We start from the raw sequence: 15,983 nt of genomic DNA, 5'->3' as shown, positions 1-15,983 counted from the left end.
CATGACTTTATGGTCATCATAATCACTACTGAGCTCAGAGTCCTCCTGGTTTCCTGTATGAAGAGGTGGTTTTTAAAGTTTACTAGCAGACCCTGAGAGATTTTTCTGTATCAGATTCAACTCCCTGAGAAAAGAAGTGAAAATATAGAAATGAAAAGGCGATCCTGATTGGCTTTTCAGCTAGTCCAATCCAGAATGAACTACTGCACAGAGACTGTTTTCCAATTCAAGCGACTCCTTTAGTCAGTACAGTTCTGATGGGTTTGTCTTGTCCAGTTGAGGGTTTAAATATGTCATTGCAGTTGATTTGTGTCTCCTGTGTCTCTCTGGTCTCCTGGACACTGAAAATGCTCCAATCTAATCTTACCTCATGATGCATTATTGACCTCTCCTGCCTCCCTCTGTGATGTAAGAGCTCTGTGTAGATCTCCTGGTTACGGGCGTGTTGAGTCTCCATGATTGGACATTCCTTCACTGATTATCTGATATTTATCCTGTAGTCTGGTTTGAGTTTTGTTGATACACAGGCATCAGTTCTGAGCAAAGGAAATAACTGTTGTTATTAGCAGAGCAATATATTAGAAATGTATTTTAATGTTTGATATGTTAGACAGGTATTGGGCACAGTAAGTGATATTCAAGGAACATTGGCGTGACTGAAGACAGAAGGGTTGATAATAAAAACACAGGCTATAATCTGCTGATCCAGAGCTACTTACTACTGGTCTGTAGTGTGCTAAGCGGGAGTCTGTCTGGTTCATCTTCCTCAGGATGAGCAGTTAGTGATCTTCAGAAATAGCCCTCTCTGACTCACTGCTATGACCCTCATCATATCATAATGGGTCTCTTTCAAGGCATTTCTGAGTAATCTGGACTCAGTAGTCTCTTAAAGCTTTTTAACTCAGAGATGATTTTGTGCTCAAGCTCCTGAAATCATAGTGAATATTTAAACAATGTATTCAGTCACAGAGAAGGTGAACTAAAGTACCAATACACAAGAGTCAAATCTGAATTTATTTTGTACTTTAGTAAAAGACATGAATACTAATAAACATCACTGAATTATATCACACCTGCTAATAACTTCACACACACACACACACACACACACAAAAAAAAAACTGACCTTGAAAATGGAGTCTAAGTTTTTCTTTGCTGTATGTGATTCTGGTCCTTCATGTTTTTGACTGTAGTTAAACAAATATTGAATATTTTTGTAAATATGTATTAATGTATTTAATATAGATCAGTAAATGAATGAATATCATGTAAATATTTCTCATACTGTAAACTAAACAACACCTCAGATCAGCAGATGAGTCTCCCGAGCTGAATTTAAGTGGAGGACTCATTGACGCGTCACTCTTCATGGACACACAGCTGGGTTCAGGAGATTTATTCTCACACAGACTGAAACACAACACCAATAAAAACTGTTTCTGAAAATCTCATACTGCTCTGACAGAAACATGTTTACTCTTTCAATCTCCCTTCAATTTTCATCTTTCACTTGAGTACTGAAAAATAGCAATGGGGAGGTCGTTGAATTTTTAAATAAGCATTTCTCATCTAAACATATTTTAATCATGTACCAGGTATTGATTCTGTAAGGATATTCAATCATATAGAATTAGTCATGTTGAAGCTAAATAAAGCAGAAACCCACCCCTCAGAAAACCAAACCTTTTAGAACCAAACCCATCCGAGCCCATCGCCATCTTGTCTCTTGCTGTGGATGGGATCTGAGCTCTACACAGAGGTAATTAAAACATGAAACTAAAATTCAATTCAGCATTTGAATGTGCACATTTTCATTTAGGTTTTATGAACCCGTCCTATCAAACAACATTGTTTTAAAAGCAACGTTTGTGCTAATGCTCAATTTAGCCAACGTTAACACTAGCTTTAGCTGCATCTGAAAATTATCATGTATATTAATGTTTTTCAAAATGTGTGTGATCTTTTTCTTTGTATGTCGACTAGATTAAATTTTCCGTCAGTATGAGAAACTGAACCGAATGTTACCATGGTCAGCCATTGTCAAGGTCCGTTGTCTGTAATCAGTCTTTGTTGACCATAACTGCTTCTCATTATATTCAAGTTTACATTTCTCAGGATACAGATTTGATTAAATTATTGATATTTCCAGAGTACTACTGAAACAATTTTTTACTGTGCATTCTCCAGGCTACAGATGAAGCCCTCAACCCAGGATCCATTGAGGAGACAATGTCCATGATAGACCAGGGGACATCAGGATCATCAGTAAGGGCCAGATAATCTTACAGTTATTTGGATAACTTGGCATTAGCTACTGCAAAATTCAGCTGCCCACTTAACTGATGAAAGGGATAGTTCACCCAAAAATGAAAATTGTTGTATCATTTACTCACCCCCTCAAGTTGTTCCAAACCTGTATACATTTCTTTGTTCTGCTGAACAAAAAGGAAAGTATTTTGAAGAACGGCTATAACCGAACAGTTTTGGGTCACCACTGACTTCCAAAGTATTTTTTCTACTATATGGAAATCAATGGTGCCCCAAAGCTATTTGTCCTCATATTTTTCATTTTCGGGTGAACTAACCCTTGAAGTAATCATTTGATTGGAACAACTTGAGGGTGAATAAATTTATACCAGAATTTTCATTTTCGGGTGAACTAACCCTTGAAGTAATCATTTGAGGAGAATAATGGTGGAGATTTAACATCAGCACACTTTCAAAGAAAGTCTTTCTTAAAATATTAAAAAAATAATAATAATTATGGTTATGGGGAGTATTGTAGATTTTTAATTTTGGATTTTGCTTTTATATGGGGTTGCATTATATTTTAACAGATGCATTTAAAACAAATGAGCTATGTGTGTATTACGCTTATTTGTATATTTGTAATCTGTATGGATTATTGTGTACTGTTGAAAAAAAATACAGTATTTTTTTTCCAAGAAATGTTTTTGCTTATTGCCTTACTGCTTTTAATAATGTACAATGTTAAGGTTGCTAAAATGTTATAAAATGTTATAGTGACCAAAGATTTTTTAACCTGTTATTAATCTATGTAAATATCTGGTTTTGTCATAGATTTCATTATAGTTGTGTTTAATTTATTGAAACACCACTGCATATAGTGGATAAAGCTGTAATTTAAACAAAAATCATGTTAATTCCACATGAGGTACAGTGACAGAAAAAGCAAAAAAACAACATAAAACAGTCATGTTTATTTGACAAACACGAAGATAAATTAAACATAAATAGAAAATAAAATAAATCCAACAGAATATAACATAAATATTTTTTTTACAGTGAGGAGTCTGTTGTGACATAAGAGTGGAGTCTTGTTGTACATAAAGAGTTAAAAATATTAAAGTATTATTTTTCTATCAATAAAAGGACCCGTCTCTATGTGCCCTTTTCTCATTCATGCATTTACTCTCCATAAAATAGACCAATACATACATATAGATACAGACAGGACACAGAAACATCCAGCAGCACACACAGAGACACTGGCAGGAATGTCACTAATGCACCAAGACCGCAGTATATGTGATACTCATAATATCTCACCAAGGCCACCAGAAGAGTCTTCTCCGAACATTAAAAGAGATCTGAAAGATCCATCGCTGGGTTTTTCCTCACAGACACATCGATGTGTTCAGGTAAATTTGACTCACCCCCCTGAATCTGACTATTAATGAAAATGTTATTGTAGTATGCATTTATTGTTTCTGAACATTAAAAATGTGAAACATTTCAAGTTTTCTCACTGCTCGACTGTCTTTATCTGTGTGTCATGTTCTTTAGAGAGATTCCTTCTGAAGGCCATGGTTTCATCTAAAAGTAGATGCAAATGTTGATCCACAGAGTGAGTTATTAATCATCTCAGTTAATTTTCTCAAATTCACTTGTCTCAACAGTCAGTCCACAGTAATGACCTGCACACATCATTTACACAGAATCAAATCATTCACAAATTGCGTAACAATTTCAGACAAGCACTGTGTTAAAATGAAAGTAAAAGTGGAATCTGACGATTTACAGACTCTGTGTTTTATCTCCTAATGTCATTTAAACTACTTTCAAAATATCTGATACTGTTTATGGTTGTACTTCACTTTAAACCAGTGTGGATTGATTTTGCCTATCAAATATGATTATGAAATCGTGATACTCACTGTGTTTTTCTCTCTTCATGTAGTTTACTTCCTCATATAACAAAACAGATCCTGCTGTAATAGTTTCACTTCCATGTGTCAGCTGATAAGGAGTTTGAGTCTCTTAATATTGAATTTCTTTCTTTATTATTTAAAGTTATAACCCCTGAATGTATTTTCCTCACAGATGTGTTGTGTAACTGAATATATAAAGGCAGCTCTCTGTAAAATATCAAACTTATGGCTCTCTGTCAAGTTCCTCATCACTTGCTCCCCTACAGGATATGAGAGGAATATTTTAACAATGTCAATAATGCAGTTATTTATTTATTTTTTTAGTAATGGGAGAAGAAAGCAAAGAAACCAATAATAATCTGGCTATAAGTTAAAAATGTAACTATTTCAAAAAGTTACACAAATAAAACATATCAAAAACCAGGATATAAGTGTAATAAAAAGGCTGCTGATAACTCTTTACAGATTCCCATCTGCTATTATCACTGTTTACAATATAACACAAACTTAACAGTGAACAACAACAAGATCCATATTAATGACCAGAAACAATTTTATTTAAATACAGTACCATTACTAATACAGTCTCTCAATGCAGCACCTTATAACTACAGTGAACCAGAAACAAGTTCAACCAAAACCAACAAGTATTAAAAAAAAAAAAAAACTCTACAGCATGATCTATTCATGCTGCATTGCATGTTGGAAAAAACAAATGTACTGCCGAATGTCCAGCAATTTGTCTCTGGTGAAACTGATTGTTGTGTTATAACTCAAGACAGAAAAAAATTAACACAAAAACATAAAAACAACTGCGGCCGACGCCACGGAGGCTGCCATGAGCGGCGCCATCATGTTGCTATCAGAGGTGTATACAAGATGAGAAGTGTGAACATTTTACTACTCAGACATATTCATGATCATACAGTAGGGTAATCCTGTGTCCGATGGTAAACAAACAAACCAAAAAGTATTATAAGGCTGTAAGAGCTTTTGACTGGTCACATGTGATTTAGGCCTAGCACACTGTTGTACTGTTAATGATCTCTTGATCTGAAAAGCATTTTCTGTGTAATCAGACCCCTTTCACATTTATGCTAGAATGAACTTTTTGACTTAACTGATTGTTCTGAAGTTGATGAACAAAGCTTTTATTTACTCATATTTTGACCAAAGTTTACCTTCTGCAAGTATTCCAACAAAAGATGTTATGGTTTTGTTAACCGTAGTAAAATTGTACATAGACAATATTGGAGACTCTGGATTTTGGGCTCCCCAGGAACACATACAGTTGAAGTCAAAAGTTTACATACACCTTGCAGAATCTGCAAAATGTTAATTATTTTACCAAAATAAGGGGGAAGAAAACTTTTGAACAGAATGAAGAAGTGTACATTTCTCTAATTTTGCATAAATCTCTTTGTTTGTTTGTTTGTTTTGTTTGTTTGTTTGTTTTACAGAAGATACTTTCATGTGTCCCAGAAAACAAAACAAGTGAAATTTACCCTGATCTTCAAATTCAGAAAGTTTTCACCCCTGGCTCTTAATGCATAGTTTTTCCTTCTGAAGCAGGAAACTATTACTATTAAACTATTATTAAACTTAAACTTTTATTTTCTCTTGTGGACTATATGTAAACATCTTTTATGTGAAATATATTATTCAGTCAGTACTAAGTAAACAATAACATGCATTTTGTAAGACCCCTCTTATTCTGGTAAAAGTATAGCATTTTGCAGATTCTGCAAGGTGTATGTAAACTTTTGACTTCAACTGCATGTAATGAGGAGCAGGGAAATTACCTAAAGCAATTAACAACTTTTGCACTTCCTTTGTAATTTTACATAAATACAATGTTATTTATTGTGGGGGAAATAAACAGTTTGATGAATTGTCCAGTAGATGGCTGCAGTGCTCCACACATGCCTCTCTATAGACCAGCTGTACACATGCAGAGCGCCCCAGGACCAATTACACTGACATGTTCAAGTTATGTTAAAATAACATAAACAATAATAAAATAAAGGAAAGATAAAATTATCAAATAAATAAAACAGGATAAATACACTTAAACAGATATTAATCATAATAATGCTCTCAACAACAGGCTAGTTGGTTTTATTAAGGAACAACTTTCTAGAATCACACAATTAATCAGTAAATTGGTTTAAAACAAATTGCTTTAACATAATTACAGCAGAATTAGTAGTGGAAGAATCTTATCAATAATTACAGGTTTTCACTAGAAATAATACATTGCTTAAATAGCAACTGATGACTGATGAAGATATTTAGAATTCATATTCAACTGATTTTATTTATTTATTGACATCCATGTCAAAAACACAGACTTATATAGTGGCTGCAGTTTAAGATATAATAGATGTATTATTGCGTCAATGTAACGAGAAGGGGCTCAGTTTGAGTGACAAGTCCATTCAACCAATAGCGAAGAGACTCAGAACAGCAACGCTCCAATCAGGAGCAGGGGGCGGAGCGAAGGGTTCGTGACAGATCGCGCTGTATTGAACTGGACGCTGATACCTTATTATTATATTGTCTGAATAACGCACTAGTGTCGCAATGGTGTCGCACTCGCTGGCTTTACCGATGATCTGTTTCACCACGCTGTGGGGTCTGGTCGGGGTTGTGGCCCCGTTTCTTGTACCGAAAGGACCAAACAGAGGGTGAGGACTGATGCTGGAATAAAGGCCAGGCGATCCATCCATCTTTAAACGCATCTGTTCTTCTACAGTGCAGACTGTGTCGTTTAAATCTTATTGCAATGTTATTCATGTGATTTAACTGTTTAATTATTACAGGGTGATCATAACCAGTTTGGTGCTGACCGCCGTGTGCTGCTATTTATTGTGAGTATAATTAAACATTTTAGAAAAATACTGCCACTTAAGTTGGAAACACTCCATTTTGTTATTAATGTTTTGGGTAAATTAAATAAAAAATAAACCATGCATGCTAATACAGGATATTACCTTTACAAATTGTCTGTTTGCAATGTTTACAGTGCTTTCTTGCTGTTATGTGGTGCTATAAACGAATTAAATGTATGAAGTAGTATGTTATTTTGAATATTCTCTACTGTATTCATATCCATTACAGCTGGTTAATAGCGATACTGGCTCAAGTAAATCCTCTATTTGGACCTCAGCTGAAAAACGAGACCATATGGTATCTGCGCTACTTCTGGGAGTAGATGGAGGTAAACTGGTGTTCATGTCAGCTTATTTAATGAAAACTGGGTTATGAGGATTCAATAACGATTGAGATGTTTATGATTCATTCTCATGTCTTGCAGGTGTCAAAGATTCTGAATCTCATCAGACTTTTTTTCTTTTAAATGTCACTATTATGACTCCAAGAGGACAACATTACACACATTTTTTTTTTTTTCAATTACAAAAAGAATGATTCAACTTTTGTTTAAACATAAACATGTTACTTAACAGAATACAGCATAATGAATAGATGATTTGGAAATAGTATACAGAATAGTATTGTAAAAATGTACAAAGAAATGTTCTAGTGGTATTCTTGTGATCTTTGAAGAATTATAAGAACATTAGTTATAAGAAGTGTGTGCTTTGGATGTCTGAGAGTTTGAGTATATGAGTAAATGTTTTTGTTTTGTTCTGCATCAAGGCACAGGTTTGTCTATTTTTAGTTCTATTTAATATTATGCTGTCCTCACTTGCATGTGACACTCTATCCATGCTTACCTGATGAAATTATTTTTATATTTATTATTGTTTTTATTTGTAAATGTGATTGATATTCTGTCGATGTTTTATGTCATTGTATGAAGTTTTTGAAGCTGTGTCGTACAAATAAAACGAGTGAATCTACTGAATGTCTGTGCTTATGATGGGCTGGCTTTAAACCTGCTATATAACCTCCTGCACTCTCACAGAATCAATACAGGAGTTAGCGTGCAAAATCTGTGAATATTTAATTTATGAATTCATGTCAGGGTCCAGGTTTATATCAGTGAGGACCCATACAACCAGAAGCAAAAGCACATGGCTAATGTCAGCAAGGTGTATTTTGTGTGTAAGTTGATTATTTGTGATATCTTTGGAAGAACTGAAAACATGCAGTTGATATACTGTACAACCACTATGGATACTCTTAATATAAATATATAAGGGCTTATGAATTAATGAAACGTTTAGCCAACAATACAACTGTGCTGATCCATTTTATTTTTTTATTTTTTTTCAGCCTTGGTTCCAGAAGTATTTTTCCTAGTAATTAAGTGTTCATAGGAGTTATAAGGTGAACCACACCATCACAAACTTTATTTGAAGCAAAAAGTATTTTAAACTCAGACAAATATATAGCTATATATATATACATATATATATATATATATATATATATATATATAGCCATATTTATTTTTAAATATATGCAAGTAGTACCGGACTCGTTAAATATATAAACAAAACAACATACTTTTTTTTAATAGCCATATTTATTTTTAAATATATGCAAGTAGTACCGGACTCGTTCGGGGTGCTTTAAGAGTGGGCGGAGCACCGCAGAGCTCCGATTCTGTGATTGGTCGATATTTCCCTGTAGGATTATGGGTAATGTAGTTCTTCACCAGTAATCGCGCTGTTGAAAAATGTTTAAAACGTCAAATAACGCGTGGCTATTTCAACTTAAGTGTAAATCGTTCATAAATAACATCAAAACTCATGGTGCGTCCGTCTTTACAAACTTATAAGCAGTCGTTCAAAGTCAATTCCCTCATGGGGAAAATGAAAGGGATTTTTACTTCCGGAAGCCTACACGCTGTCAGTCAAGCTCTGTTGTTGACATGTCTCAAAACAATTATTTACAATAAGCGATAGGACGTTTCAAGAAGGTTTCCGAGCAACGTCAGAACCATATAATTAATATGCAAAAGCTAAACTTGGGAGTCGTGGTGTTGCATGCGGACTTTAGTCAGTGACGCTAAAAAAAAAACCTCTTATGCACGAGACAATTACACAAGCTCTTCTTCAGAGACAACAACAGAACAATAATAAACACTAATAACTACACTGAGCTGAGACACTACAAGTCAAGTTTTCTGAGTGAGTAAGGACTTCTATGCTTCTGGGAGACTGTTTGAACATCAGCAGCAACAACAACAACCAGGTATGCAAAACAAAGTTGTCTCAGCTACATTTTAAATGCGTTATATCACGAAAATCACTTGTTTATTTAGCCAGTTCATTTGAGATTTGCCTAAATGCTATGTGAAGGAGCTTCCCCAAGTGTTTTCCCAAACGTTGTCAGTGTTTAGAGTTGATAAGTGTGTTGATTATTAACTGCATGGTAGCTTTAGAACATACCAGGGTTCACATTTTCCTTTAACCACAGCTGTTTTCTTTTCTACAGACGGATCACAAGCATGTTTGCAGCACGGCGCTTCAGTCTTCTGTGCAGGAGATCAGCTATTACAGCATGGAGAAATAACAGTCAAAGTGCTGCCAAGAGGCTGGATATTAGCGGGATTTATCCTCCCATTGCCACTCCATTCACTCGGAGTGAGGATGTGGATTACCAACGACTTGATGACAATCTTAAGAAGTACGCCAACTTGCCTTTCAGAGGTGGGCTGTTTCATTTTTTGACAAATGCACGGTACATTCCCCAGATAGCACAAGTACGTCTTATATGCATTCTAATTCATAAACATCTTAAGGACATCTAATAGACGTCTATTTGACATCTGATAGGAAACGTCGGATTGCAGATGAGCAAACACTCTTGCAGACGTCAACTAGACGTCTCTGTGATGTTCGTGTGCTTTCATTGTATGCTGCAGAAACCACAAAGACATGTTATGATGCATGCAACACCTACAATATTTAATATGTGCTGTAGGCTATGTTTTGTGATATAGATTTTGTGCACGTGCCCCAGCTGAATAGTTAACAGATGTCAGCGAGACGGTAAACCTCATGCCGTTAAGGTTAAAGTCCGCTTTTCACCTCGTGGACGTATTGAAGATGCCATCTCAGTATTTTTCCTCACTCTGAAATCTGAAAAAATGTTTATTGCACTGGCAGGTCTGGTAGTGCAGGGCTCTAACGGGGAGTATCCATACCTGACGCCGGAGGAGAGGGTTGAGGTGGTGAAGAGAGTCAAACAGGCGCTGCCAGAAGACAAGTTACTCGTGGCTGGATCTGGCTGTGAATGTACGTCTCTCTTGGGTATTTATTTATATATGCCAGATAACAGTTACACACTAGATCGCTTTTGCTTTCTTTGTGTGTTCTTGTAGCCACGAGAGACACGATCCTAATGAGCCAGCGAATGGCAGACGCGGGTGCTGACTGTTTGTTAGTGGTAACACCGTGCTTTTACCGCGGCCGAATGGACAGCCGGGCTCTTATAAACCACTACGCTAAGGTAGTCTTGAGGAATTGTATTTTTGTGTTTAACCAAAGACCGTTCTCTCCATTGTGTTCAAATGGAACTGCGGACATTGTGCACATCGTTGCGCTCATTTGCATTTTACTTAGTTTGATTGTGGTTCACACTTTGTCTTATTAAAATGCATGGTTGCTTTCTTCAATTCCGGTGGCGGATGCCAGTTCGGTGCCAGTTGTGTTGTACAGCGTGCCGGCAAACACGGGGCTCGACCTGCCGGTGGATGCAATAATGCAACTTTCCCAGCATCCAAATATTGTCGGCCTCAAAGACAGTGGAGGAGATGTAAGAGCTGCCTGCCATAATACATATTTAATGTAGTGATTTACATTTATATATATATATATATATATATATATACCAGTACAGGTCAAAAGTTTGGAAACATTACTATTTTTAATGTTTTTGAAAGAAGTTTCTTCTGCTCATTAAGCCTGCATTTATTTGATCAAAAATACAGAAAAAACAGTTATATTGTGAAATATTATAACAACTTAAAATAATTGTTTTTAAATGTATTATACTTTAAATTATCATTTATTTCTGTGATGCAAAGCTGAATTTTTAGGATCATTATCACATGATCCTTTAGAAATCATTCTAATATGATGATTCATTATCAAAGTTGGAAACAGTTCTGCTGCTTAATATTTTTTTCAGAACATGTGATACTTTTTTAGGATACTTTGATGAATAAAAAGTAAAAAAAAAGAAGCTATGTTTTTTAAAATATAAATATTTTGTAATAACAATATACACTACTGGTCAGTAATTTGGGGTCAGTAATATTTTTTTTTTCTTTTTTTTAAATAAAATCAATACTTTTATTCAGCAAGGATGTTAAATTGATAAAAAGTGATCGTAAAGAAAATATATTATTAGAATATATATTATTAGAATTTTTTTTTTTTTTGAATAAATGCAGTTTCTTTTTAACCTTTTTATTCATCAAATATATTAGACAGCAGAACTGTTTCCAACACTCATAATAAATCAGAATATTAGAATGATTTCTAAATGATCATGTGATAGACTGGATGTTACATGTGAGCCTGAAGGCTGGAGTAATGATGCTGAAAATTCAGCTTTGCATCACAGGAATAAATTCTTTTTTTTAAAGTATATTCAAATAGAAAACTATTATTTTAAGTTGTAATAATATTTCACTATATATATATATATTTGAATAACATAAGTAATATATCAATATGAAAGAATACAGTTTTACAATATTATGTATTTCTTTTTTGTATCATTCATTGTTTCATGAATGCATTAAGTCTTTCTGTCTTTTATTCTGCTATTGAACTTAGACACTTTGAATTCTGCTGATCTTCTTTGTTTTCTTCTCCATGAGCTGCTTTTCATTTGAACGACAAAATTTAAGGGAAAATAGATTTGACTCTCTCTTTCGGTCACTTGAAGTCTGATTATTTCCTATGGACATTGTTACTTTTTGTTAAAAAGTAATCACTGTATTCAAAGTTAAAGGCTTTGTGCTATTATAAACTGCCTACTTACCAAATTAGGTGTAAAAATAATGCATAATAATTGTATTTCAGTTTTTTTCCTGTTCACAGTCTCCGTTATATTTCCGTCTCTTTTTCACTCCATTTTGCGCTTTAATATTTGATAATTGACAGATCACCAGGATAGCTCTGATTGTGCAGAAGACCAGATCACAGGGTTTCCAGGTTCTGGCAGGATCTGCTGGTTTCCTCATGGCTGCATACGCTGTCGGTGAGAACGAGTTTTTAATTATTTCAAAGTATTAATCCTCTTGTATTCATGCATCCTGCCATACAATACAATAATAATATCTTTTGTTTATATGTTTTCACATACACAAACACATACACCACAATATATAAGTACAGTTGTACTTTAAAAATTAACTTTTTTTTCTTTTTTGGTTTTGTAGTAGGCGACAGAGGTGTGGGAGTTTTGATGTAGATAATGCCACAATGCAAAAAATATTTAAATGGACCTAAAAATATGCTTTATTTTGACTTAAGGTTAATTATGACCTACGTTGGAGACACCGCAGTAGATTTATTCTGTTTGTCTGTGCAAACTGTTTCAAATTCCTCTTAAAATACAGAAGGTACATTTAAGAGTAATCGTTTAAACGTGACAAGTTGAACATGTCAAACAATTTGTGACCATAATAAAAAACAAATCATGCTAATTGTTGCCGTTCACTTTGAAGGGCAACTGATTAAAGTACACTGACAGAAATAATAGTAGAAAGACGGTCCCTAATACAAACATGTCAGTCCTAATACAACATGCACCTCATTTTGTCTCATAACATGAAGTTTGATAACTTACTGGGAGACAAAACTACAGTTAATCAAATGCCAGATTGTGGGAGAGTGTCTAGGAAGCCTGTCAATTAATCAACACAATCAAAGTCGCCTTAATATCTGTCAGAAAGACTGGGGGTGGAGAGTCGCTAGGCCATTATCATGAGCATAGCTGGTGTCAGGGTGGCTGTCAATCAAACCGTTGTTTATGTGGGAGGGGTCTGTAGTTTGTCAATCACATAGTGAATGAAAGTTAGCAGTACTGAATTTCTAAATGTTTTTAAATGGTTATTTTGGACGATTGGTTGCATGCATTTCTTATTGGTGTGACATTAATGGAATTGTTCACCTATAAATAAGAATTAGCTGAAAATGTGCTCATCCTCAGGTCATCCAAGATTAGGATGAGTTTGTTTCTTCATCAGGTTTGGAGAAATGTAGCATTGCATCACTTGCTCACCAGTGGATGTGAATGGGTGCCGTCAGAATGAGAGTCCAGACAGCTGATAAAAACATCACAAGTAATCCACACCACTCCAGTCCATCAGTTAATGTCTTGAGAAGCCAAAAGATGTGTTTTTATAAGAAACAAATCCATCAAGGTGTTTTAATTTTAAACTGATGCAAAATTCAAGTCCATAATCCGTAATATAGCTTTCGCCAGTGAAAAAGTCATCTTGTCTGAATCAGAAATATGCACAGATCAAGCTCATTTTTCCAAACCAATATATTATTTTATTGGCTGAAGCATTATTGTGCATGACAGAGTTGTTAAAAAAAAAAAAAATTCTAAGATTACGAGATTGAAGTCGTATTTCAACTTTATTCTCATAATTAAGATTTTATTCTCAAAATATTTTGGCTTTATTCTTGTATTGCTAGGACTTTATTCCTGTAATTTTAACTTTTTTTCTCAAAATATTCAGACTTTAATCTCATAATCCTTACTTTTTTTATTTTGTAACGTGGCACTAAAACGCTGTCGTAATTATGGATTATGGACTTGAATTTTGACAAAAAGTCTTAATGATGGATTAGTTTCTTAAAAATATGCAGCTTTTGGCTTCAAACCATTACTTTTGGCTGAAAAAGTGGTCTAGTCTGAATCAGGAGAGAAATCTGCACAAATCAAACACCGTTTACAAGTGAAAACAGTCCAGAACAGCTCTAAACAGATATGTGGGTGGATATTGGTGTGAGAGACAACAGGAGATGGACTTTTTCACCGGAAGAAGCATTATTATGCACAGCATGAGTCCAAAGTGACCCGACTGAGTTTATTTTTTCTATATCTTTGCAAGAATAATTTCATCATTCACAATTCCAGGAATTCCTCAATTAACTTGTTTTTGATCATCACAAATTCTTACTTTTTATTCTTTCTTTCTTACTTTTTTGAATAAAAATCATTTATGTGTCACTACCCTTCTTAGCGCACAACATGGGTCTAAAATGACCCGCATTCATTCCCTGTGTTATTTCAGTTTTGAATGAGTGTTTCTTTGCTGAATCTCTAAAATAAATCTTTTTCTATCATTTATTATTTTATTTTAATTATGAATTTTGGACAGTTTAAAGTTAAAAACCTCATGCAAACACACAGGGTTTCACTTCTCATGATGTTAATTGATGGACTGGAGTGGTTAGGATTACTTGTGGATTATTGTGATGTTTTTATCAGCTGTTTGGACTCTCAATCTGACGGCACCCATTCACTGCAGAGCATTCATTTGTGAGCAAGTGATGTAATGCTACATTTCTCCAAATCTGATGAAGAAACAAGCTCCTCTACATCTTGGATGACCTGAGGGTGAGGTTATTTTCAGCCAAATTTTTGGGTGAACTATTCCTTTAAGAGCTGATTTTACTCTGTTTGTTATAGGGGCTGTGGGAGGAGTGTGCGCCCTCGCAAATGTCCTGGGTCAGCAGGTGTGTGATCTTGCACAGCTGTGTGTTTCAGGACGCTGGAACGAGGCCAGAGAGCTCCAATATCGCCTCATCGAACCCAACACAGCAGTGAGCATCACATCACCATGGCAACGCCATGCATTTATACCACAGATACATTTACTGTTATATAGGCATGATAAACATTGGAAGCAACCCTTCCCCCAAGAGCTGCTGAACATGAGCTGTGCTTCAAAGGCCATGAGAAAGATTTACAATATGGTGTAAATAAGCTTTTGAAAAAAAGATAAACATAACTGGCTGATCCTAAAAGGTTTTATCAGAATGAACAGACTCTGAACTATGCCTTTGACCTTGTGTAAAAGAGAATCTATGATTGATTTCGACTCTGTTGATTTAATTGCAATGTCCCTCCCCCACTTTTTTCTAGGTAACTCGGCAGTATGGCGTTCCCGCTTTGAAACAAGCAATGCAGTGGTTTGGATATCACGGCGGTGTGTGCCGGTCCCCGCTGAAGCCTTTATCAAAGGCAGATTTAGAGCAGCTTCGAGTCAAATTCTCCTCCAATGGTTGGCTGTAGAAGCAGGAAGGCCAACGGAATCAAAGTGTTACAGTACTGTGTTCTAAAACAGAATGTTTAATTATTCTTTCTGTGTTACCATTAATCCAAGCAGCAATATTTGAATAAAAGGAAACGATACTTATTTTGAAAGTGAATTTGTTCGATTCTTGTTTTGAAAACAGTATTATATATTGTTTTAAAGTAAACAAAATGCTTTCAATATTTTTAAAAGTACAATATTATTATAATCATAATTATTATTTTTATCCTTTTCCAACCCGCTTTTCCTCTGTAGGGTTACGGGACAATATTGATATTAATATATATCAAAATATTTTTTAAATGACAGTATTTATTAGATTCTTGTTTTGAAGTAAAGCAAGACAGTTTTGTAATATTTTAGAAGGATTTTGAATTTAATAATGCATGAGGGTTTAATTTCAGGTGCGTCCACAAGTGGGCGCTTTACACCATCAAGAAGTGTTTAAATAGTTTGCTGAAGCGCAAACCTGTGATCTCTTGTAAAAAGGATAAAAAGCATTGGTATATGAGTCATGCATCTCCAAAGAGTAGACTGTTGCAGAATGAGAA

The 15,983-nt window shown here is 34.9% G+C and overlaps 2 protein-coding genes and 2 long non-coding RNA genes across 4 annotated transcripts; 2 read left to right on the top strand and 2 right to left on the bottom strand.

Annotated features, from left to right (window-relative positions):
- Positions 1 to 843: 843 nt before the first annotated feature.
- Positions 844 to 1,488, bottom strand: LOC122141438. The gene is made up of 3 exons (XR_006157831.1): positions 1,303 to 1,488; positions 1,127 to 1,187; positions 844 to 927 (listed from the first exon to the last, which is right to left on the bottom strand). It is a non-coding gene; the product is annotated as an uncharacterized LOC122141438 (long non-coding RNA).
- A 2,117-nt stretch (positions 1,489 to 3,605) lies between these two features.
- LOC122141765 lies at positions 3,606 to 4,756 on the bottom strand. The gene is made up of 3 exons (XR_006158088.1): positions 4,179 to 4,756; positions 3,771 to 3,837; positions 3,606 to 3,691 (listed from the first exon to the last, which is right to left on the bottom strand). It is a non-coding gene; the product is annotated as an uncharacterized LOC122141765 (long non-coding RNA).
- Positions 4,757 to 6,653: 1,897 nt separating this feature from the next.
- LOC109069439 (V-type proton ATPase subunit e 2-like) lies at positions 6,654 to 8,038 on the top strand. The gene is made up of 4 exons (XM_019086076.2): positions 6,654 to 6,859; positions 6,995 to 7,042; positions 7,293 to 7,392; positions 7,489 to 8,038. The coding sequence occupies exons 1-3, from the start codon at positions 6,756 to 6,758 to the stop codon at positions 7,384 to 7,386; spliced, it is 246 nt and encodes an 81-aa protein (XP_018941621.1). The 5' UTR covers positions 6,654 to 6,755; the 3' UTR covers positions 7,387 to 7,392; positions 7,489 to 8,038.
- A 920-nt stretch (positions 8,039 to 8,958) lies between these two features.
- Positions 8,959 to 15,547, top strand: hoga1 (4-hydroxy-2-oxoglutarate aldolase 1). The gene is made up of 8 exons (XM_042749320.1): positions 8,959 to 9,335; positions 9,579 to 9,793; positions 10,253 to 10,381; positions 10,468 to 10,594; positions 10,766 to 10,901; positions 12,260 to 12,356; positions 14,805 to 14,938; positions 15,261 to 15,547. Exons 2-8 carry the CDS (start codon positions 9,592 to 9,594, stop codon positions 15,408 to 15,410), a joined length of 975 nt encoding a protein of 324 aa, XP_042605254.1. The 5' UTR covers positions 8,959 to 9,335; positions 9,579 to 9,591; the 3' UTR covers positions 15,411 to 15,547.
- Positions 15,548 to 15,983: the final 436 nt, after the last annotated feature.

The sequence above is a fragment of the Cyprinus carpio genome, chromosome B22 (genome assembly GCF_018340385.1).
Source record: "Cyprinus carpio isolate SPL01 chromosome B22, ASM1834038v1, whole genome shotgun sequence".
In the NCBI taxonomy this organism is placed as follows: domain Eukaryota; kingdom Metazoa; phylum Chordata; class Actinopteri; order Cypriniformes; family Cyprinidae; genus Cyprinus; species Cyprinus carpio.
This window is presented reverse-complemented; position numbering and strand designations above follow the sequence as displayed.